General features: G+C 35.6%; 1 protein-coding gene across 1 annotated transcript in view; it reads right to left on the reverse strand.

Moving 5' to 3' along the window:
* Satl1 (spermidine/spermine N1-acetyl transferase like 1) overlaps positions 1-24,946 on the reverse strand; it is a 44,768-nt gene that overhangs the window by 4,106 nt on the left and 15,716 nt on the right. The window contains exons 3-4 of the mRNA XM_058572930.1: positions 8,801-10,396; positions 4,353-4,404 (exon numbers count right to left, since the gene is read on the reverse strand). Of these exons, the coding sequence (XP_058428913.1) occupies positions 4,353-4,404; positions 8,801-10,396 (1,648 nt within the window). The remainder of the gene's footprint in view (positions 1-4,352; positions 4,405-8,800; positions 10,397-24,946) is intronic.

A 24,946-nucleotide genomic window follows, 5' to 3' on the forward strand; every position in this document is an offset into this window, starting at 1 on the left:
AAACATGCAGCAAATATTACAGCTTCAAAATATATGAAGAAAACATTGACAGAACTGAAGGAGGATATATACAGTAATATAAAAGTTGGGGGCTTCAATACCCCATTTTCAATAATGTATAAAATAAGTTGAATAAGGCAATAGATGACATGAAAAACACCATAAACCTATTGAAATTAGCAGACATAAAGAATGCTCTACCTATAAACAGCATCATTATCATTTTTTTCAAGTGTAGATGGAACTTCTCCAGGGTATGCCATATATTAGAATATAAACCAAGTGTTGATACATTTTTAAAAAAAAATTGAAATCATACACAGTATCTTTTCCAATTACAGTGTACTGAATCTAGAAAAAATAGAAATTTCCAAATATGTGAAAATTAAACCACTCTTGTAAACAATCAAATCACAAAGGAAATAAGAGGACACAGAGAAATAAATGAAAATGAAAACAGAACAAATTAGAATGCAGTGAAAGCAGTGCTCACAGGGAAACATCTTTATATGACATTATAAAAACAAATAAGATCTCAATAATCTAATATTATGCCTCAAGGAACTAGATAAAGAGGAGCAAACACCAAAGCTTGCAGAATAAAGGTAATAAAAATTAGCAGAAATAAATAAAACAGAAACAATGGAGGAAATTGATGAAATAAAAAATTGGTCACTGGAAAATATCAATAAAATTGACAACTAGATTTAAAAAGAAGAAAATGAGGTTACAAATATTAAAATAAGGAATGAAAAAGAGGAAATTTCCACATTAAATTGGGGGTATACCCTTGCTGTATATGTTACCTGTCCACTGGTCACTTAGCAGATGTCTTGGTAGTAAGATCAGTTTCTTTGGTAATGCAGTGCTTATGTTCACATAACCCTTTGTTTTACTAAATAATGGCTACAAAACACAACAGAAATGATGCTGAGAATGTATTGTCACATTGTAATGATTATTCTACCTTATTATTGTTAATCTTTTACTATGCCTAATTTATAAACTAAACTTCATCATACATGTGTAAAAGGGAATAACAGTATATCTAGGATTTTGTATTATCTATTGTTTCCAGCATCATATTGAGGGTCTTGAAACATATTGACTGTGGATAAGGTGGAGACTACACTGAAAACTATAATTTTTAGTGAAAGAAATTAAAGAAGACCTAATTGAAGGAAGCTCATATTTATAGATAGAGTACTTAACATTGTTAGGTCAATATTAGTTAAAGTGATTTATGTATTCAACACAGTCTCTCAAAATTGCAAAATTCTTTTGCATAGAGGGCCCCAAATAGCCAAAACAACTTTTAAAACTAAAGCACATTGGAAGATTCACCATTCCTGACTTTAAAAATTTCTAAAAAGTTATAGTACTTACAAAAGGACAGATAGGCAAATGTAACAGATTATACAGCCCCCAAATAAACACATAATCTGGTCAATTGATTTCTTTTTATTTTTTTTTAGTTGTAGGCATACACAATCCCATTTGTTTATTTGTTTGTTTATTTATTCTTATGTGGTGCTGAGGATTGAACCCCGTGCCTCACACGTGCTAGGCAAGCACTCTACCACTGAACCACACTGCCAGCACTGGTCAATTGATTTCTGAGAAGATGCCAAGATCATTCATTAAGGGAAGGACTGTCTTCAACAAATGGTGCTGGGGAAGCTGCATATTTACATGCAAAATAGCAAAGTTGAACAGTTACTTCATGCCATGTACAAAATTTCATTTGAAATGTATCAAAACCTCAATGTAAGTGCTAAAACTATAAAAATTTTGGAATAATTTGCATATATTTTAAACTACAGTTTACTAAATCAAGGAAGATCATCAAGACATTGAATCTAGCAATGATTTCTTAGCTATGATACCAAAAGCACAAGGCAACAACAACAAAATAGACAATTTGGCCATCATAAAATTAAAAAATTGTGTATGATAGGATAATATCAAAGGAGGTAAAAATCACAAAATGGAAGAAAATATTTGGAAATATTATAAAGAGGAATATTAAGAATTCATGCAGCACAATTCAAAAATGGGTAAAAGACATGAATAGACATTTCTCAAAGAAGATATCAAGGGAACAATGAGCACATGCCAAGATGCTTGCTCTCATAAAAGAGCACACACAAACCAAAAGCACAATGAGATATCACTTTGTACCCATTAGAATGATCATTATCCCAAAACAAAACAAAAACCAGAAAAAAATAAATTGTTGGTGAGTATGTGGAGAATTTGAAACCCTGAGTGTTGCTGATGGGAATATAAAATGGTGCAGCTACTGTGGAAAACATTTTGAAGGTCCCTCAAAAAAAAAAAAAAAAAAGAATTACCACATGATCCAGAAATGCTACTTCTAGCTATGTATATTCCCAAATAAATTGGCAGCAGGAGCCCAGATAGTACTTGCAAAAGGACAGAGAGACAAAGAGAACAGACTATGAAGCCCCAAAATAAACACATATCTGGTCAATTGATTGAAACATTGTGCATTAATGTTTCATGGCAACATTATTCACAATAGTCAAAAGGTGGAAACAACCCAAATGATAACAAAATGTGGTTTATACAGACAATGGAGTGTTATTCAGTCTTAAAATGGAATGAAATTCTTATACAGACTACAACTTGATGAAAATTGAAAACATTATGCTAAGTGAAATAATCCTGACATATAAAGACAAATGTTATATGCTTCCAGTTGTATGGGAGCACCTAGATGAGGCAAACTAATAGAGACAAAAATAGATTAGAAGCTACAAGAGGTTAGAGGGGAAGGATAACAGCAATAGAAAGTTTTCATGGTTAAAGATTTTCAGTTTGACAAATGCTGGAGATGAATAGCCATAATGGTTGTGCAACATTATGAATTATTTAATATCAGGAATTGTACACCTAGGAATGGTAAAAAGATAATTTGCATATATTTAACTAAATTTTACAAAATTTTATAGTAGAGGTAAAAATAGAGAAAATATCAAGTATTTTACCAGCAACTACAAAAATACACAAGGACTAAGATTAAAAAAAAAAGGACTGAGGATATTATAAAATAACTGCCATTCAAAGGAATACTGAATCCTAAGACTGGAAGATGTAGTATATGAAGTATTTTATTATTGCTCTTTTGTTTAAGATTAACTTTTATAACTAGTTGTGGTGGCACATACTTGTGATCCCAGTGGCTAGGAAGGCTGAGACAGGAGAATAGCAAATTCAAAGCCAGCTTCAGCGATTTAATGAAGCCCCAAACAACTAATGAGACACTGTCTCAAAAAGGGGGGGAAGGTTGGGGATATGGGTTAGTTGTTAAGCACCCCTAGATTCAATTCCTAGTACTCCCCCACAAAATTGATGAACTGTTATACATTACCCTGACCAAGTAGTATTTTCCCAAACCACAATGAAATAGTGTTATATCTAAACATAGTAGTACTGTTTTAGTTTGACCACTGCTTTCATAAGTGTCCATTACTTTCAACTTTGTGTTTCTTAGTGTTTCCTTTAAACCAACAAAATTACTCTTTAGTTAACATTCTAATGATGTTTATTAGCAAGTGTAAAAACAGAAGAATTATCACATGAGATGACATCCATGATCTATGCAGCTCAGGGTTCTATTTTTCACCAAATCTCCTAAGGTTGGTTAGTTAAGGCATGGCACAAAAGCTCCCACAAGCCATTCTAACATCCTTCTGAATTCAAATATCCTTTTGAATCTGTCACACAGTATTACGGTGAAACCTATTATCTCCTTGGTATAATGTTCTCAATGTATTACATGTATTCTCAAGTATTTATCTTCAGGGAGTTATCCTTCATTATGCTCTTTTATGGTTTAGTAAATAACACTTTAGTCTTTTCCATTTGTAATTTATATACTTTAATCATCTTTTAATCTTCCTGTTTATTATCTTAAAGTTATAATTCATAATAAATCACTAACTTATCCCATTAGTATTGCGTGCTATCAAATGTGTTAAATCCTTTGAAAATATTTTAAATCATTTTGCTTTTGTCCATTTCATTGCATCAAGCTCCTTCCAACATACTGAGTTTTAAATTATATTCTTTTTTTGACCAATATTTCTTCTTGTTCTGTGTTTTGAAAACCAGTTGAAGTCTATTGCACCTGTACAGGTGTTAGTGCTGTTAAATATCAGTCTTATGCTAAAAATGGTGCATTGGTAAAACTATTAAATTTATGTCATGTGCATGGATAGTTTACTAATGGCATCATTTTATGTACCAATGACAGCAACTTCCATAGTCCTGTGTGCATTCATTCATGTTTACTTTTCTTGCTCTAAAAATACCACAAAACATCTTACCCATTGCTGTTAACTTCACTGCATCTAACATATTTTCACAGGCAGCCAATTCCTGTCAAAGTAGAGAAAACCTTCAGTTTATGATTCAGTAATGAATTCTCAATGTGATAATCATCATGGAGTTTGTATTGAACATTTATGGACACGATGTCCTGGGAAGTTTTAAAAGTGATTCAAACTTAAATCCAGTTGTCTAGAAACTAAAAATCTAAAACATCAATGCAACATAATAATAAAGACATAGATAGACTAGATAGATGATAGATTGATATAGATATAATAGAGTCAATGCCTCACACATAAAGGTCACAATTTTGTGACACAAAGGTCACAAAATTAGCTTGTAGACTTTACAGAAAAGTTGATCATGTGTTTGCCTATGAGGTGTTTTGCCAGATTAACTTTAGACTTTTTTTTTTTTTGGTACGATGGACTGAATCTAGGGGTGCTTAACCACTAAGCCACATCCTTAGTCCTTTATATTTATTTTTTATCTTGAACAGGGTCTCATTGATTTCCTTAATGCCTTGTTAATTTGCTGAGGGTAGCCAAAAACTTACAATTCTCCTGCCTCAGCCTCCTGGGATTACAGCCATGTGCTACATGCCCAGCAACTTTAGATGTTTTAATGTGGCTATTTGCTATTATCATTTTTGCATATTCAAATTCTTTTCTTCATGATTTGTATCTCATGCTTGGGAAGTTATAAAAATAGATACTCTTGTTTTCTTTATTATTATTATTATTATTTATTAACTATATCATTATTATTATTTATTATTCATTATATAGAATGATGGGTTTCATTCAGGTATATTGATACATGTATACAACATTATTTAGTAAATTTCACTTCATAGTAATTCCCCTTCCTTCCTCTCTCCGCCTGATCCTCTTTCTCTATGCTAAAGGTGTTCCTTCCACTTTCATGATGTCCCTTTATTTTCTTTTGTTTTTCCCACACACACTCCGTGTGTGTGTGTGTGTGTGTGAGTTTGTGTGTATCTCACATTTTTTATTCATTTTTCTGTTGATGGACACCAAGTCTGTTTCCATAACTTGACTATTGTGAATTATGCTATATTAACATGGTTATGCATGTTTCTATAGAGTATGCTGACTTCCTTTTGGAAAAACACAAAGGAATACTATAGCTCAAGAAACTAAAATCTACCATGTGGATATTTTTAGGCTGAATAAATGAGGTAGAATATCACCTTTATCTTTTTCCCCCACTTGTCCTAATGCCATTCATTGAATAACCATCTTTTATTCACTTACTTGAAATCTCCCTTTTATCATATACCATATTATCATATATAATAAAGAGGACTTCTCTATTAGGTTCCACTGATCCAACTATGCACCAATGATCATAGTATTTTAATTACTTACAGCTTTATAATATCTGGTAGGGATCATATACCCTCATTACTCTTCACTTTGGGGTTTCTTTTCATGTGTAAACTTGAGGATGTTGACTGAATTGCGTGGAATTTATAATGGAAAAGGGCTTTAAAATATGTAAGTAGGATGTTTATATACTTACATACTTAAGTAGGATAGCAAAGGTGTTATGGCTTAGATATTAGGTATTCTCGAAAAATTCATATGTGAAACAATGCAAAAAAGTTCAGAGGTGAAATGATTGAGCTATGACAACCTTAACCTAATCAGTGCATTAGTCCACTTGAATGGATTAACTGGGGAGCTGGGGGTGCAGCTCAGTTTGTAGAGTGCTTGCCTTGAATGTACAAGAACCTAGGTTCAATCCCCAGTACCACAAAAAAAAAAAAGAATGGATTTACTGGGTAACTATATGCAGGTAGGGTGTGTGGCTGATGGAGGTGGGTCTCTGAGGGCATGACTTTTAGGTATATATTTTTCCCAGGAGAGCATTCTCCTTCTCTCTTTGCTTCCTGGTGTGTTATCCTGAGATGGCTTTCCTCAGTGTAATCCTTCCTTCAGCCAGATGTTTTTGCACACCTGTGGCCTACAGTAATAGAGCTGGCCATTTATGGACTTAGACCTATGAAACCATGAGTTCTAAATAAACTTTTCCTCCTCTAAAATTGTTCTTGTCAGGTCTTATGGTCACAGCTGTGAAAAAAGCTGACTGAAACAAGAGGCCAGATTATGTAGAGCCTTAGTAAGAAGTTTGGATTTTTGTACTCAATAGAAGCAGAAGCCAAATTGGGTTTTGAACATTTTGGCTTCTATCTGGAGAATGGACTTGGCAGAGAGTTCAATAATTATTTGCATCCATCCCTCCCATATTACCCTTTAAATTCCTTTAGGGCAGAGACAGTAATTCAATAATCTCTATATCTTTTAAAGCACTTAGTACATGATCTTCAATATTTATATTATAAACAAAATGAAATATTGATACTACTCAGAAGTCATCTATGTATCACCAATGGACCAAAACCACACTTTGAAAACCACTACAATAAAAGATTCTAGATGGAAAGTCTGGTAAGCAAGAAGTTATGTCTGTCTGTTGATGACATGACTAGATCCCTAGATAATGTTGTGATGTGGTTAAGATTAAAATGGTTGCATACAGAAGATATTTTGAGGAATTTTTGTGGCAGTACAATAAATAAAACCTACAATACATTCAGCAAAGAAATTACTATGATGGCAAACTCTAAACTCCTTTGCAAGAAGAGAATGTTTTGCATATTTAACAATGAGCAGGAGTTAAGGGAAAAAAACATATATAAAGAACATAAAGCTCAAAAGTAATTACTATACATATTTCTGTGATGCATAAAAAATATTTAGTTTTTCTATTTTTCTACAGTGAACTACACATTAAATAACTCCCAATAAACTTCTGGTGTATTTTCAGAAAATGAGGCAAATTAAAATATAAACATAGTAAGGAACTTCACAGATACAGGTTCATTTCAGTGGGGAGTCTAGCGGTGTGTTTTCATCCAGCAATGGCAATGAAAAATTGTTGGGAAACTAAGAAATGCATTTTTTCCAAGTAGAGAGCTTCACTGTCATTCAATAATAAATTTATTAATTGCCAAACAGATGTCAGATTCAGTAGCCACAAACTATTTTCTACTATGTGGAAAAATGTGGATCCTACCTGGAATAACTAACCCGTTGGGCATAGTATTTTGATTCCATGAAGACTAATGCCATTTAAGAGAAATGATGTCAAAACTTATGAGGATTAAAATATATAATGAAAACCTTGGAAAATTACATAAATAAGTTCTTACTAACCTATGACAGGGCCTAACATCACTCCAACAAATGGATTTCACTACAAAACTGTGGATATTTATTTTGGTCATTAGGAAATATGGTAGACACACAAAAATCATCTATAAAAAATGGAATTATATTTGTAGATAAATTGATGGAATTAGAGGCTCATTATGTTAAGCAAAATAGGCCAGACACAAAAAGACAAGTGTCACATTTCTTCTCAACTTCTCATGTGTAGAAACTACAAAAAAGGACCTGAAAGTAGTTAGGTAGTAGGGAAAGGAAAGAGGACAAGGAATGAGGGGAGAAAAGGAAGCACAAGAAAGAGTAGTGTGTAATAGAAGGGGTGGATACAATCAAAGCAAAATATGCATGCATGAAAATGCCACAGTCAAACCCATTAATTTGTACAATTTTGTGAATAATAAGTGAAAAGAAATATAAACATTACTCTCTAATCAGAGGGAATATAAACGTGGCTACTGCTTTTTATATATCTTTATATAGAATTGTTTTGGTTGTTCATCACATAAACTATTGCCTTCAGTGCTGCAGAACTTCAGCACAAAACTATGGCTATTAGATTGCTCCCTTTACTACACTGGAATAATTTAAAGGAAAGCCATTTAAATAAACGTTTACATAAGAAATTTTCAAATCAACTCCTTGATTCTGGGAGTGTGTGTTGATGGACTTCTGGTATCAACTGTCTCAAATTGTATGGAAAATCTGTTGGGTGAGAATATTGTTTTTTTAGGAACTCAATCATCAAATACTACAATCAGGTATAATCTTAGAAGAAACAAAATTACCTACACCAAAAGCTTAGTCATTAATATCTGAAATCCTGTCATTTATTTCTTTATGCATTTTCTCTTCTCTGAAATTTAATGTTAAAATTTCCCCCAGGAGAGGCAACATGTTCAGTCTCTAAATTAACAATGACTCTGAGCCCCTTACTATATGACAATTAATTTACATGTAATTATATTCTTATTGAATCATTGCAACAATCTTTTTTGATAGAAAATTATTATATAATATTGACTTTATATGTGGAAAAATTAAGAGTAGAGAGATTTAGTGACTTCCAGAATGTTGTACATGTATCATAATTAGCCATGCCAGGACTCAAACCCCGACTATGCCTTCCTTGCTCTCTTGCAGCCCTACACTAATGCAATGAAGATCCAAGGAATTAGGAGAGACAGGCTTACTTTAATCAGCCGCAGAATTTCTGGGCAGTCTCGAGCCTCTGCAGGTCTTATTCGGAAAGAATTCATGCTTGATTTCCTTGTGGGTGATTTAGCCTTTTCGAATTTGCTCATACCTGACTGGATCCTGCCTGATTGATTCCTGACTAATTGGACTGGCCCTGGTTGACTGGAAATTTGTTGGCTCCTGCCTGGTTGGCTTATGCCTGAAAAGCTCATGCCTGGTTGGCTCATATCTGGTTGGCTTATTCCTGATTGGCTGGTGCCTGGTTGGCTTTTGTATGGTTGCCATGTGCCTGTTTGGTTCATGACTGGTTGGCTTGGGAATTGTTGGCTTATATCTGGTTGCCACGTGCTTCGTTGGTCCTGGAATAGTTGCCTGGTGTCTGCTTGCTTCATGCCTGGTTGCCACATGCCTGATTGATTTTTGTCCAGTAGATTCATACCTGGTTGGTTCATGCCTGGTTGCCACACGCCTGCTTGTTTCAGGCCTGGTTGGATTGTGTCCAGTAGATTCATTCCTGGTTGATTTGGGCCTGTTTGCCTCCTACCTGGTTGGCTCATGCTTGGTTGAAAGATGCCTGGTTGGACTGTATCCAGTAGGTTGATTCCTGGTTGATTTGGGCCTGTTTGCCTCCTACCTGGTTGACTCAAGCTTGGATGAAAGATGGCTGGTTGTTTCATGCCTGATTGGTTTATGTCCAATAGATTCATGCCTGGTTGGCTTGGGTCTGGTTCTCTCACACCTGGTTGGCTTATGCTTCGTTGCAACAGGCTTAGTGGTCTTAGGGCTGGGTCTCTCATACCTTGTTGGCTCATGCTTGATTGCAACATGCCTGGTTGGTTTGTGTCCAGTAGATTCATGCCTGGTTGACTTGGGCCTGGTTCTCTCACACCTGGTTGGCTTATGTTTCTTTGCAATATGCCTAGTTGTCTTGGGACTGGTTCTCTCATACCTGGTTGACTCATGCTTGATTGTAACATGGCTGGTTGTCTCATGCCTGGTTGGTTTTTGTCCAGTAGATTCATGCCTGGTTGGCTTAGGCCTGATTCTCTCATACCTGGTTGACTCATGCTTCGTTGCATCATGCCTGGTTGGTTTGTGTCAAATAGATTCATGCCTGGTTGGCTTGGGCCTGGTTCTCTAATACATGGTTGGCATGTGCTTGGTTGCCACATTCCTGGTTGTTTCATGCTTGGTTGGTTTATATCCAGTAGATTCATGCCTAGTTGTCTTGGGCCTGGTTGCCTCATACATGTTGGGCTCATGCTTGGTTGCCACATGTCTGGTTGATTTGTGTTTAGTAAATTCATGTGTGATAACTTCACGCCTGGTTGGCTGAAACTTGATTTTTTCCCGCCTGGTTGGTTCACATCATGTAGGCTTGTTTTTGGTTGGTTCCCAACTAATTGGTTCATGTTAAGTAAGCTTGTGCCTAGCTGGCTTATTCCTGTTTGGTTCATGTTTGATAAGCTTGATTGTTTCATACCTGATTGATTTGTGCACAGTTGATTGTTGCCTGGTTGGCTGAAGATGAGTTGGCCAAAGGCTGGTTGATGTTTGACTGTTTGGCAGATGACTAGCTGGCAATAATTATCCTGATGGAACAGGATCTCTTAAGCACAGTGCTACAGTGAGAGGCTGTGAGCTTCTTCTAGTTTTTCTTCACTTGCCTTATGCTTCAAGATACGCCTCTTAGAAATTAGAGAGAGTTACCTAAGGAAGGTTATTGATGCCTCAGATTTATTGGAGATGTATTCACCAGTGATCACAGCTACAAGCTTGGCTGGGTTTAAGCTTGGCATTTGGCATTTCCCTACCAGCCAGCTGGAAGGGGAAGAAGAAAATGAACCTAGAGAATGTTACCACCTTACCCACCTATATAGTCACTTTATCAAAATGATGTCATAATGATTACATCACAATGCCCATATCTACACACCTACAGTGGCCCCACCCACTTATGGTGGGGGCAGGGTGGGAAGAAGGGTGAATCCCACTTGAGTACTACTTTATTTTCTCCTCTAAAATTTTGAGAGGGTGATGGCAGAGGTGAGGACTTTCAGAGTATGTTCCCAGCTATCTCTTCAAGAAGTCTGCTATTCTGAACAACCAATTTAAAGACACTTGTCCCCACCCACCTCACTTTCCCTATGTGTCCAAGTCCTTATAGAATATCCTATTTCTGTTATGATTTTCACATATAGTAGAAACTAGAATGCTTAAAGGAGTTGTCCCAATGAGATGCTCAAGACCTGAATGCAAAAAAAAAAAAACATATTTCTTTAAAAATAACATAGCTACCGCTACTATTTATTATTTTATGACCTGGACTCAGTGTGCACCACTTGCATATTCTAATTTAATCTTATAACAATGCTATTAATCCCCACTCTGAGGAAACTGTCTCAAGAGACTTAGCAAACTTTCGAAGGCCTCATGATAGTAGTCAGGATAAATTTAGATTCAAGTCTATTTGACTCCCTGTCCAGGATTTTTGCCAGATACACCATCCTTCCTCTTACACTGTACTCATTCTCCTCCCCATATCTCTGACATCACATATAGTGTCATTTTACCTCTCATCCTCCTCAGGCCCAGTATTCCTTCCATCATTTTATCTGCTGACTTATTTCTTAATAATGTATTTTATGAAACTAGTCTTAATACTGTTTTAGTTGACTTTTTATTCATACATACCATGGGACTCAGTTGAGCCTATCCTAAGTCTCACACTGTGCTAAGTTATTTATATATGCATTCTTTCAGTTACTCATGACAGTAACTGTGTGATATATACATATTTCCTTCCATTTTATTAAACAAACCAGAACTTTAAAATATTTATGGATTTTTGCAAGTATAGTAAATGTCAGAATCGGAGTAGGATCCAATGCCATCCTATAGATGGAAGATTTAAATTAAAACCAGAAAGCCCAATCACCATTAGGCCCATGCTGTCTATAAATTGTACCTAGAAAGTCCATCTTCTTAACATGACAGGTAAACCAAATCATATCACAGAATTATTCCAAGCCTAATACAAATTAGATGTAGGTATGTTAGTGACTTTGTTCCACATATTTGTAATAAAAAATGAGATCTAAATTTAATTGTGCTTCCTGTGGTGTCAGACAAAATTCTAAGGAACACTTTACTTGTATTTACTCACTTAATCCTCCCAACAATCTAACAGGTAGGCAATATTATTATCTCCATTTTGCATGTAAAGAAACTAAGATTCAGAGATATTAAGTAGCTTGACAAAGATATCAAAACTTAAAATCCAGAAAAAATAAGGAAAACACAGTTTTTTTTGTTTTGTTTTGTTTTTTACTGAAATGCCAGGAAAGAGACAAAGTGATTTTGCTGTTTGCTTTACAAAATCAAACAATTTGCAGAATTTATTATGGGGATGGATGATGTTGGCTTTTGCTGTATTAGAGGAAGAGGCAATTTTATTTGTTAAATTTCCAGTTGATGCTTTTAAAAAATATAATTAGAAATGTAGTTTAGCAATCTAAGACTGATTAAGGAGTTTCTTTTGCATTTGACTCTTGAAATTTTACATCAGTTTAAGACCACTTACATATTTGTTTTTTGAATTTGGGGTTTTTTCCCTCTTTAAAAAATATTGGGTTTGAATATTGTGAAACTGAACACAATTTAAGGGAATATGTCTAAAAATATATATTATTGCTTAAAGTTTCTTATTAGTGCAACTTATACTATCTTGGAAACTTAGAATAAGACTGCATTCATCAGCATTCAAAAATCCACTGTTATGATAAGCATATGCTAATAAATAATAAACTTCAGTAATCAATCTTTGCCACAAAGTGGCAGTGTTAACCAGTTTAAGAACTAAAACCCTAAATGATAAATAGTGTAAGCTTATGTTTCATGGAAGTATATATATTACTAATATTAGAGGTTTCCTTCACTTACAAATAGTAAGAGCAAATTTCTAAAAAATAAGATTTTAAACTTAACATGTTATTTTATTAAAGATCTAGTTTAGGTAGTGAGTTTTATATGCTAAGACATGACAAATTCTATTTCTAAAAGTTCAAAATGTATATAAAAAATGTATATATTTGTACTTTACTAAATTAGTTTGAATTAATATAACATATAAAACCACAAACATATATCTAAAAATATTGATATTTTTATGCATTTAAACTCTAATAACTACCATCTATATAATCCCCTTTTCTGAAGATGTTATGTAAAATACAGTGGAGTATTCTAAAATCTGACTCCAGCTTGGCTGCATCTAAACAAGTACTTACAATTGAAAAGGCATATGTATAGTTTTTATCTATGACAAGCAGAGTTTGAATTCGTGGAACTCTCCCTCTAACTCAGAGACAATATTTTTCTCCTCTCCTTTTGAAGTTCATGTGCTTTTATCCCACTCCTGTTAAATGCAAACAGGAAAGGAGAAAGGGGAAAAGGTAAGGTTGAGTTTGGAGGGGGACTTAAAGCAAGAAGCCAGATTGGAGCAGAACTGAAAAATGAGATATTTTCTGAAATGAAAACTTAAGGTACTTTGAAGACATTCATCAATCAGCATTGCTTGTTTTTAAAGTAATATTTGTTATATCTTATTTTATTAAGAAATGTGTGCTTATTGTAGAAAATTTGGAAAGTATTTTTGATAAGCAGTTACCTCTGTACTTTGCTCTAATTAGAAAGGAGCATACCTAAGATTTGATTTTTTTTTCATTTCCAGATATCATTATCAAATTTCCAAAGAAAGGAAAATCCGTGTCTTTGCTTTTGCTGTATTTTTGCTTAGCTAAAGGTGCACATCCAGGATAGATGTTTTTGTTCAGAAAAGTTTCCCCAACGGTAACAATTTCTGAGAGGCAAGATGGGTCCAGAGCAGAGGCTGAGTTCCAGGGTGAGAATGAAATTACTTTGCATATTAAAAAAAAGAAGTTGGATTTTTTTTTTCAGACAACAGTCTGCAGAAAGAGTCTAAATAGCTCAGAAATTAGGAAAAGAGGGGTTAAATGGAAGGGATGAGTCCTTGCCTTGAGGACATAACCCAACAAAACTGTGGTAGGCAAGGTGAAATCTGGGCACAAAAGAGCCAGTGAAAGTTTCTCTGTCAGATGTATTCAGTTTTACATTTTTTTTCCTATTTGGACATCTATGGAAATATGCTTACCTTATCACCAATACTTTAATTGAAGTCACTTACCACACACTAACTTTATATTCAGGGTTGTATTTGGGCTGAGATACTGGAAAAGGAAAATAACTGCAGAAGTTGACCTCAGGGATTGGGAAAATTGACTATAAGTTGGGCTGGTTTGTGAACAGGTATATAAGAAAGTAGTTACCCTGGAAAAGAAGGACTGTGTAATGTGTACAGATAGTCTGGATACCTAGAGTTCAAGCTCAAGAGATTTGATCATTATGGGACTCCAGAAGACTGGGCAACATTTGAGTTATGTAAAAAATGCATAAAATAGAAATTAAAATGCTTAGAATCCTAACTGGATTTATATTTCAATGACTATTCCTATGAATTTGTTTGAATAAATAAGATTTTTTTTTTGAGAGAGGGAGAGAGAGAGAGAGAATTTTAATATTTATTTTTTAGTTTTCAGCAGACACAGCATCTTTGTTTGTATGTGGTGCTGATCATCGAACCCAGGCCGCACGCATGCCAGGCGAGAGCGCTACTGCTTGAGCCACATCCCCAGCCCCAAGAATTTTTAAATAAAATCGACATCATAGTAACTATGTTTTTGCTTAATAACATTCTTTTTATAGAAATATGTTAAGGATTTTATTAGTGCTTTATAGCTATACATAATACTGTGGTTCATTTAAAAAAATTATTTGTTCTTTTTAGATATACATGACAGTAGAGTGTATTTTTTAAATTTTTAGTTGTAGCTGAACACAATAACTTTATTTTGTTCATTATTTTTTATGTGATGCTGAAGATCAAACCAAGTGCCTCACATGTGTGAAGCAAGTGCTCTGCCACTAAACCACAACCCCAGCCCAGTAGAGTATATTTTGACATATCATACATTCATGGAGTATAACTTATTCTAATAAGAATCCCATTCTTGTGTTTGTACATGATGTGGAGTTTCACTGGTGGTGTATTCATATAAGACCATAGATAAGTTATGTCTGATTCATTCTACTGTCTTTCCAATTCCACCCCCTCCCTTCCCTTAATTCCCCTTTGTCTAATCCAGTGAACTTCTGTCCCCCCTCCTTATTATAAGTGAGAATCCAAATATCAGAGAGAACATTAAGCCTTTGGGTTTTTGAGTTTGGCTTGTTTCACTTCCCATGATAGTCTCCAGATCCGACCATTTACTGGCAAGTGCCATAATTTTATTTTTCTTTATGGTTGAGTAATATTCCATTGTGTAAAATATACCACATTTTCTTTATCCGTTCATCTGTTGAAGGGCACCTAGGTTGGTTCCATAGCTTAACTATTGTGAATTGAGCTGCTATAAATTGATGTGGCTGCATCACAGTAGTACACTGATTTCAAGTCCTTTGGGTATAAACCAAGGAGTGGGGTAACTGGGTCAAATGTGGTTCCATTCCACATTTTTTTTTTTTTGAGAGAGAGAGAGAGAGAATTTTTTAATATTTATCTATTTATTTATTTATTTATTTATTTTAGTTTTCGGTAGACACAACAGCTTTATTTTTTTTTATTTTTATGTGGTTCTGAGGATCGAACCCGGCATCCCACACATGCCAGGCAAGCACACTACCGCTTGAGCCACATCCCCAGCCCCCATTCCACATTTTTTTAAGGACTCTCCATACTGATCTAAGGATATATACATGGAATATAATTTGCTCCATTTTGGTTCCCATTATTTTCTCTTTTCCTTCTCTCATACTACCATCGATTTTCCCTTCCTCTACTATCCTTCCATTTGTTTGTTGTTTTATTAATTGGTGCTTTATAGATAAACATAAAGATGTCATTCACTGTGATATATTCATATCAGTACACAGCATAATTTAGACAATTTCATTTGCAGTTACTCCCTTTTCCCATCCTTCCTCTCTCCCCATCTATCCCCTTCCTTGAATTCACTGACCTCCCTTTATTTTCATAGGATCAACCCCATTTTCCCTCTTATTTGGCTCTAACTTTTTTGATAGTATGGCCATTTTGACAATATTTATCATGGCAACCCAAAAACATGGGAGGTCATTACATCTTCTAATGTCTTTGGTTTTTTTTTTTTTTTTTTTTTGGTGTTCCATAGTTTTCATAATGGGGGGGGGGGATGTGTTTCCCGGCTTGTTAGATTTATTCCCAAATGTTTTATTTTTTAGAGCACCGTGAAGAGGATTTTCTCTCTGATTTCTGTCTGAGCAGGTTCAATATTGGAGTATAGGAAAGCCATTGCTTTTCATATGTTGATTTTAGCAGAATTGTTTATCAGCTCTAAAATTGTGATAGAATTTTTTGGATATTCAAGATATAGGACCATGTCATTAATAAACAGAAATAATTTGACTTCTTCCCTTCTCATCTGTATCCCTTTATTTTTCTTCTCTTACCTAATTGCTCTGGCTAGAGATTCAAGAACCATATATTTTTAAATTTTTTATTTATTTATTTTTGCATTACAATTCTTAATACACCATTATACCATAATTTATCATATCTCTGATTATATATAAGGTATGTTGACATCAAATTCACATCTTCATACATGTATTTTGTATAATGATGAGGGTCTCCTATATTTAATAGGAGTGGAAAGATCGGGCATTCTTGTTCCTGATTTTAGAGGAAATGCTTTCAGTTTTTCTCATTCAGTATGATGTTGACTTGGGGTTTCTCATAATCTTTACATTTTGGGGTAAATTCCTTCTATACCTAGTTTCTCCAGCATTTTGTTGTTGTTATTATTGGGGGTTGAACTCAGGGGTGCTTTAGCTCTGATCTGCATCCTTGTCACTTTTTATTTTGAGACAGGATTTTGTAACTTGTCTAGGGCCTCATGAAGTTGCCAAAGCAGGCCTCAAATTTGCAATCCTTCTGCCTCAGACTCTTGACTCATTTAGATTAGAGGTTTGCACCACCACACCCAGCTAGCTTTCCAGCATTTATAATATGAATGAATGCTGGATTTTATCAAAGGGCTTTTCTGAATCTACTGAGATGATTGTGTGATTCTCCTCCATTGTATTTATGTGGTATTGATTTGTATATGTTGAAGCAACTTTGCATCCCTGGGATTAAACCCACTTAACCATGGAACTATGTTCCTAATACTTTTTTTTTTTTTTTGGTACCAAGGAGTGGACTCAGGGGCACTCACCCACTGACCCACATCCCCAGCCCTATTTTGTATTTTATTTTGACACAGGGTCTCATCTGAGTTGCTTAGTGCCTTGCTTTTACTGAGGCTGGCTTTGAACTAATGATCCTCCTGTCTCAACCTCCCAAGCTGCTGCTGGGACTACAGGCGTGTGCCACCGCACCGGGCCATACTGAGTTTTTGAATGCCACTTCAGATATTTTATTAAGGATTTTTCCATCTAGGTTCATTAGGGATTTTGGCCCAGTGTTTTCTTTCCTTGATGTATCTTTGTCTGGTTTTAGCATCAGGGTGATTCTGGCTCCAAAGAATGAATTTTTAAGTGTTGCTGAGAAACTGATGTGACTCCATTTTTGAGAAACCAGCCTCTACCTTAGAGCAAAGCCTGTCCAAGTAAGGGGCCTAGGCAGATAGCCACCCTGCTGAGTTGTTTGTCTGTAAATAACAGGAGAGAGGCAACCCCCTATCAACCACCAATCAGCATGAGACAGGGAAAATACCTGGGATGTCATATGACCCCCCAGTAGTTTATGGTGGTTGATAACATATTAGGAAACCATGTAGTTTAGCACATACACCCCCTCACAGATTAAACCAATCAGTTCAAAGGAATCCCCCTCTTGTACTAACCAATCACCCTTATCTAACTTGTTCCCACCAGTGAATGTGCTAATCAATTTTAAGAGTTGTTTGATTTTCCCATGGTATGAAATGATTTGCTGTGTGAATGTTGTGACACATAGAGTATCCCCCAAAACCTATAAAATCTTACTGAACAAAGGACCAGGGGACTCACTCCTTGGGACCCCTGCATTGGAAATGGGTTGTGAGTCCAGGCTCCAGCTTGCAATAAAGACTCTTGTGTGATTGCATCAGATTCAGCTCCTGGAGGTCTATTGGGGTCCCAGGAATCTGGCATTACATTGCCTATTTCATGCAATAACTGGAAGAGGATTGGCATTACTTTAGTTCTTTAAAAGTCTGGTGGAACTCAGCTGAGCAACTCTCTGGTTTGGGGCTTTTCTTTGTTGTAAACGTTTTTATTATCATTTCAATCTCATTGCTTGATATTAATCTATTTAGGTTTTCTCTATCCTCATGTTTCAATTTGGATAGCTCATATGTTTTTAGAAATTTGTCAATATCTTCTACAGTTTCCAGTTTATTGGAGTTTAAATTTTTAAAAGATTTCCCAATGATTCTCTGGATTTCAAAATTTATCCATGGTGATATCTCCTTCTTTATCTCAATTTTTGTTGAGCTTGGTCTTCTCTTTCTTTTGATTAGTTTGGCTAAGGATTCATCAATTGTGTTTATCTTTTCAAAGAACCAACTCTTTGTTGCATCCATCCTTTATATTGATTTTTTTATTCTCAATTTCATTAACTATATAGCTCTGATATTAATTATTTCTTGTATTCTACTTATTTTAGAATTATTTGTTCTTGCTTTTCTAAGGCCTTGGATTATAACATTAGATTGTTTATTGAGAAATTTTTGTTTTTTTTTAAATGTAGCCACTCAGTGCCCTAAACTTTCGTCATAGAACTGCCTTCATACTGTCTCAGTGATTATGTATATTGTATTCTCATTTGTTTCTAAGATTTTTTTATTTCTTCCTATGACTACAAATTTTTCTGTGACTCATTCATCATTCAAAAGTGTATTATTTAATCTCCAAGTGTTAAAATGTTTTCTGTTTATCTTGCCAGTGATTTCTAATTTCATTAAGATCTGATCAGATTCAAGAAATTATCTATATTTTTGGTATTCACTAAGACTTACTTTGTATCCTAAAATATGGTGTATTTTAGAAAATTTTCCATGTGCAGCTGAAAAGAAAGACTGAATTCAGTTGCTGATATATGAAATATTCACTAGATGCCTGGATCTGATATTTATTTTTCCTTTCTTCTATGTGAAATATTTTATTGAGTATGTTTGTAGTGCTAGCTTAGTGGTGTTGAATTCTTTTAGTTTCTGTTTATCATAGAAGGTTTATATTTCTTCTTTAAGGATAGTTTTTCTGGATATAGCAATCTTGGTTGGCACCTGTTTTGTTTCAGGGTGTGATATGTATTATTTCAAGTGCTCCTGAATTTTAGAGTATAGGCTGAGAAATCATTTGAAATATTAATTATTTTACATCTAAATGTAGCCAACCATTTTTATTTTGCAGCTTTTAAAATTCTATTCTTGTTCTGTATATTAGGCATTTTAAATAAAATGTGTCTTGGAGAGGATCTGTTATGATCTTATCTATTCATGATTCTTAATGCCTCTTTTGTTTGGATATCCATCATATTCCTAAGGTTTGGAAAACTTTCTGACATTATTTCATTGAAAAGGTTGTACATTCCTTTATTTCGTATATCCATGTTTCCATCTATGCCAATGATATTTAGATTTGATCTGTTAAAATTGTAACAGATTTCTTGACTATTCTGATCATGATATCTTTAACATCTTTATTTTAAAGATCATATATTTTGTCTTTGAGGCTGAGAATTTGTCTTCTTTATGTTCTAATCTATTTTAATGCTTTCAACTGAATTTTTGATTTGATTTGCTGAGTCATGCCTTTCTAGGATTTCTGTTTGGTTATTTTTCGGAATCTTTCTTTATTGAAATGGTCTTTCCCTTCCTGTATTTTCACTCTTATTTCATTTTTTACATCTGTTTTATTTCACTGAACATTTTAAATTTGAACTTTCTAAATTATTTTTCCAACATTTCTTCCACAGTGATGTCAATGGGATCAGTTGTTGAGGTGTTGAGGGCTCCTTGGGGTGGCTTACTCCCTTCTTTTTTGAAATATTAATTTGTATATCTACCCATCTGCTGTGATGATTATATCTTCTATCTTTATGCAAGGGACTATTTAGTCTTAAGCTCCCCAGGCTGGGGAAATATCTAAGTATTGTTACTCCCTCCCAATGTTTACCCTCTGTTAGGCCCAGTATCCAGCACCATTTTGAGAAACTAAAACCTATTAACTACAATTACTTCAGGTCAAAGCCATAGACTAATAAACCTTAGGGGAAAATACTTATTGAAAATATTTTACATAAATCCTCTAAACCAGGTACAAAAGTGTAGTAATATTTATGAATAGGTTGAGAAAGAATTTATGAAATATAGTAGAGTTGCTGTTACAATATATAAGGGTTCAAAAGGAGAGAATATAAAAATTGGCAAAGAAAAACTAGAAAAGAAAGCATAGAAAAAAAATGAAATACAATGAAGAAAAGGGGGAGGGGATGAGACAGGAGCAGGTAATGGAAGAGGAAAAACAGACTAAGATGAGCAAGTGTAAACCTGAACTAGGAAATCAAAGGTGGAAAGAATGATACCAGTTATTTCTTTAAAACATTAGAAGAAATATAATTGATTGGGATGAGGGATATATTATCAAAGAATAAGGGAATATCCATTGATCCAATAAGAAAAGTAACATCTTTAAGATCCAAACTGACATTACAGCTAATTATATTCCCTGCCAATATAGGGAGATTTCCCATTGAATCTTCCTGATTTAGATTTCATCAGCATTTGGACGTTTAGAAGATGCCCACTACTCTTTGGATTTACCTCTAAGTTTCCTTGGGTGTGGAGATAGTTTTTACACAGATTCACCTCTGATGCAATCTAGGAAGTACCCCTTAATCTTTGGCATGCTACACATCTCCTGGCTGTTGAGAGCCACAGCCAAAGGGGCCCCAGCAAACTTCCAGCTGCCAGCTGATGATTGGCTCACAGCAGCCCCAGCAAACTTCTAGCTGCCAACTGATTGGCTCCTCTGCGGTGATGCTCATTGGGCTGTTTCCCCGCCCTTTCAGACCACGGAGCTGCTCATTGGGGGACTTTTTTGGCTCCGCCCACATGACCCAGCCAATCAGCCTCAAGAGCACCAGGGGTGGGGGAGGTGGAGAGGCTTGTGGGAAGCCCGTCGTGGCAGTTGGGCTCTGAGGGTTTTCCTGAAGAGCTGTGTGGTGCCGTGTGTGTGTGTGTGTGTGTGTGTGTGTGTGTGTGTGTGTTCTAAAAATAAAGTTCGTTTCTTTTGACAAGTGGCTCCTGAATTGTGCCCAGCCAGACTGTGGCACCTGGCTTTTTGGTAGATCAGAGGATATGGTCCCTTAATTGTTTGTGACTTATACTCCCTGTTGAGGAGGTATGGTCTTGTGTTCCTCTCTGAATAAAAGCTTCATATATCAAGCACTGACAAATCCAGTGTGGTCTTCTCCATGTATATTTCAAAGCATGTGGGGTTGTGGCAGTCTAAGTAGAGATATTATAGTATGATGTGGTGCTGGGTGACTCCTGGGATAAATATAGGGCTGCTGCCCTCTTGGGTGTGCACAGGCTGCAGGTAGGAGGGCTTGTTTCTGGGCACACTGGGTGGTAGTTGGTGTCTGTAGGATCCTCCTTTGTAAGACTCTTTCAGGGGTGTACTGTCATTGTGTATGCACAAGGTTCTCTGCTGACTGCTTGGAAATAGTGTAATGCCAGATTCATGGGACCCCAATAGACCTCCAGGAGCCAAATCCAATGCAATCACACAAGCGTCTTTATTGCAAGCTTGAGCCTGGACTCACAACCGTTTCCAATGCAGCAGCCCTGAGGAGTGAGTCCCTTGGTCCTTTGTTCAGTAAGATTTTATAGGTTTGGGGGGATCCTCTATGTGTCACAACATCACACAGCAAATCATTTCATACCATGGGAAAATCAAACAACAACTCTTAACATTGATTAGCACATTCACTGGTGGGAACAATTTGGGTAAGGGTGATTGGTTAGTAAGAGGGGGATTCCTCTGAACTGAATGGTTTAATCCGTGAGGGGTGTATGTGCTAAACTACATGGTTTCCTAACTTGTTACCAATCACTGAGACTACTGGGGGGGGTGGGTCATATGGCATCCCAGGTATTTTTCCTGTCTCATGCTGATTGGTGGTTGCTAGGGAATTGGTATGGGTCCTCACCTAGCAACTGAGTCAGGGACACCTGGCATGCAGATCTCTCCTGTTATTTACAGACAAACAACTCAGCAGGGTGGGTATGTGCCTAAGAGCATTTTGTAGATTTTTCCAAGGACAAGGGTCACCCTCCTCCCCTTGGATAGGCTTTGCTCTGAGGTAGAGGCTGGTTTCTCAAAAATGGAGTCACATCAGTTTCTCAATAGCCTGAGGAAATTATAGTTTTGGATGTGTTCATCTAAATCAGAAGTGAATTAACTGGCAAATCTGAACCTTCCAACTGTGGACCCTCCTAGAGGTGGTTGGGCACAGGAGCTACATCATGGTTACTGTGGTTTTCTTGCTAATTGGTGTTTATTAGTTCACCCAGAGGCTGAAGTTTGGAGGAAGTTGTATCTATTTCTGTTGGGTATAGGAGTGTGAGGTATAGGGCTCAGAGTCTTCAGTGACTGCAGTTCAAAACTGAGTGCAGGCTCACCTGCTGGGGCTTGTTAGTAATGGCCCTATTTAAGGGCTTGGTGCCTACCTACAACAGTGGGGCCAATGATTATGAGTTCTCTGGGCAGTCTGTGGCACAAAAGCCTCCACTCTGGTTGCTGCTGATCACTGGGTTTTACACATCACCATGATGAGGGCAGGGTATCAGTTGGTCAGTCTTTACCTGAGCTCTTGAAGACACTGTGGGGAACACTGGGTTATGGACATCACTCACTGGTAATGATTTGCTCTTATTTCAGCTCCACCTGACACCCCTTGTCTGAGGTGAAGTGGAGGGGGTTTTGGAAACCTTCAGCTAGAAGTACCCTCTAGAGGAATTATTGAGAGAACCTGCTTCAGAAGCATTCTTTATTGTTGTATTTGTTACTATCTGTAGGTGGGTAGAATCTGTATTGATTAAATTTCTTCTAGGGAGGTTGTATAGCTGTGGACTCTACAAAGTGTTTACCCTACCTGGCATAGCTTTCTCCCAACAATTTCGGCTGAATTGTTTGATCTCCTGTACTGTCTTTTTTGTTCCTGTCCTATTTTAACTCGTTTTGCTTTTCTGTCCAACTGTTGTCAAGGAAATAAGCTTATGTGCTTTTCCTATCCTTATTTTTCTTTTTGTTATCCCTCACCCATGACCCCACACTGGTCAGAGTTCAGGGTCAAGGTCCCTTATTTTCTGTCCCAAGCATCAAATTCCAAGTCCTTCCAAGTCTCAAGCTGTCCAATATTCAGTTTTAGAGTGTTTACTCTGTTACCCATTTCTCTGGTCAGCTCTTTTTTATTGTTTTATTTCTAGGTGGTGGAGGATTCAAGGGTTACATCCAAGATATGCATGGCCATCTTCTGAGACCTTGACATATTTCTGAAAGTTGCCAAATGAGTAGATTGTTAAATGCACTTTCCACAAAAAATGAGTATGTGAGATAACTCATGTGTTAATTAGCTTAATTTAGCCATTCTATTTTTTACATATTTCAAAATAGAAGTTTTCTTACAATATTCAACAAATATTTGTTAAATACCAACCATATGCCACATTGTTCAAGGTGCTGTTGAACATTTATAAAGGGCCAAGCCTTATGGCAATCGTTTAATGTTCATGGTCCCATTTAGTACTCACAATGAGATAGACATAAAGATCCCAATACAATAGATAAAGAAATTGAACCTTAGAGAAGTTAATCTTCGTATTATCTCACAACTTGTAAATAGGTGAGGATAAAAATATAGGACTAATGTGACCCCGTAGCCCACTACTCAGAATCAGATCCTGAGTCACTTCATGTTTTAAGTATTTGTTTTTATTTATTTATTCAATCCAATCCCACCTTTGATATATACTTTGTTTCCAGTTTCATGGTAGCAATGTTCAAGTGAACATATTTATACAAAAGTATTTAAATAAATATCACTGTAAAGATTTATGGGAAATCCTGGAGGCTTTTGGAAAAATAGCAGTTGCCAAAGTTCAGAGAAAAGACCTATTTAACATGTTTAAATAATTTGTATTTGCTATATGGGATACTTTGATAAAAGACCTCCCTCTATGTGTAAGATTTAGCACACAACATGAGAGTTTCAAGTTAGAACATTCTTCTCTTATTTTAAAAAATCTGTATTACTTCTAAAATACTTTAAAGGGAACTGGAGGAAATTAATATATAAGAGCTATTCTTACAAGGAGATTTGCATATCATTAGTAGCAATTAATGATATTTTAAATTTTTAGGGCTTTTCCATTTTATGTTAATGATAAAAGGTAAACTATGTTTAGTGTATGTTTTAATTAAGTGAATAAAGAACAAAAAGGAAAAAAAATCAAGGTCTAGAATAGAGTAATTCAGAAACACTAATGAAATCATCCAGTTTGATTTTTCATAAGAAAATGAAAATAATTTAAATACTATTCTTCCTCCTTCAAATCGTCTTCTTTCAAAATGGCCTTAAAACTCAGCTAGTATTATCATATTCTTGTTTTTTGTAATCTCTATATCCCTATTCCAGTGTTCCAACTATAGGAAAGCTTGATTTACAGGGTATGGTCAAAGGGAGACAGGAGACAGATAATGTAGCTGTGACCAGATCGAAATTTTATATTCACTTCCCCTTATTTGTATTCACTAATCTTACCAACATTTCACCATTTATGTATTGTTTTTCTGAAATATCAAAGCTCCACAAGGGAAATAATGCCAGTCTTTCTTTACCTCCTGTCAAAAAAGTATATTCTTGACGAAAATAAGCTCTTCAGAGGAACATAATTCTGGGAAAGGGAAGATTAAAAAGACTAACAAGGTTGACATTGAGTATGATTTACTTTGGGATTATCAAGAAATACCCAAGA

The sequence above is a fragment of the Marmota monax genome, unplaced genomic scaffold (genome assembly GCF_021218885.2).
Source record: "Marmota monax isolate L192 unplaced genomic scaffold, Marmota_monax_Labrador192_F-V1.1 WCK01_AAM20220418_F8-fsc00176, whole genome shotgun sequence".
Lineage (NCBI taxonomy): Eukaryota > Metazoa > Chordata > Mammalia > Rodentia > Sciuridae > Marmota > Marmota monax.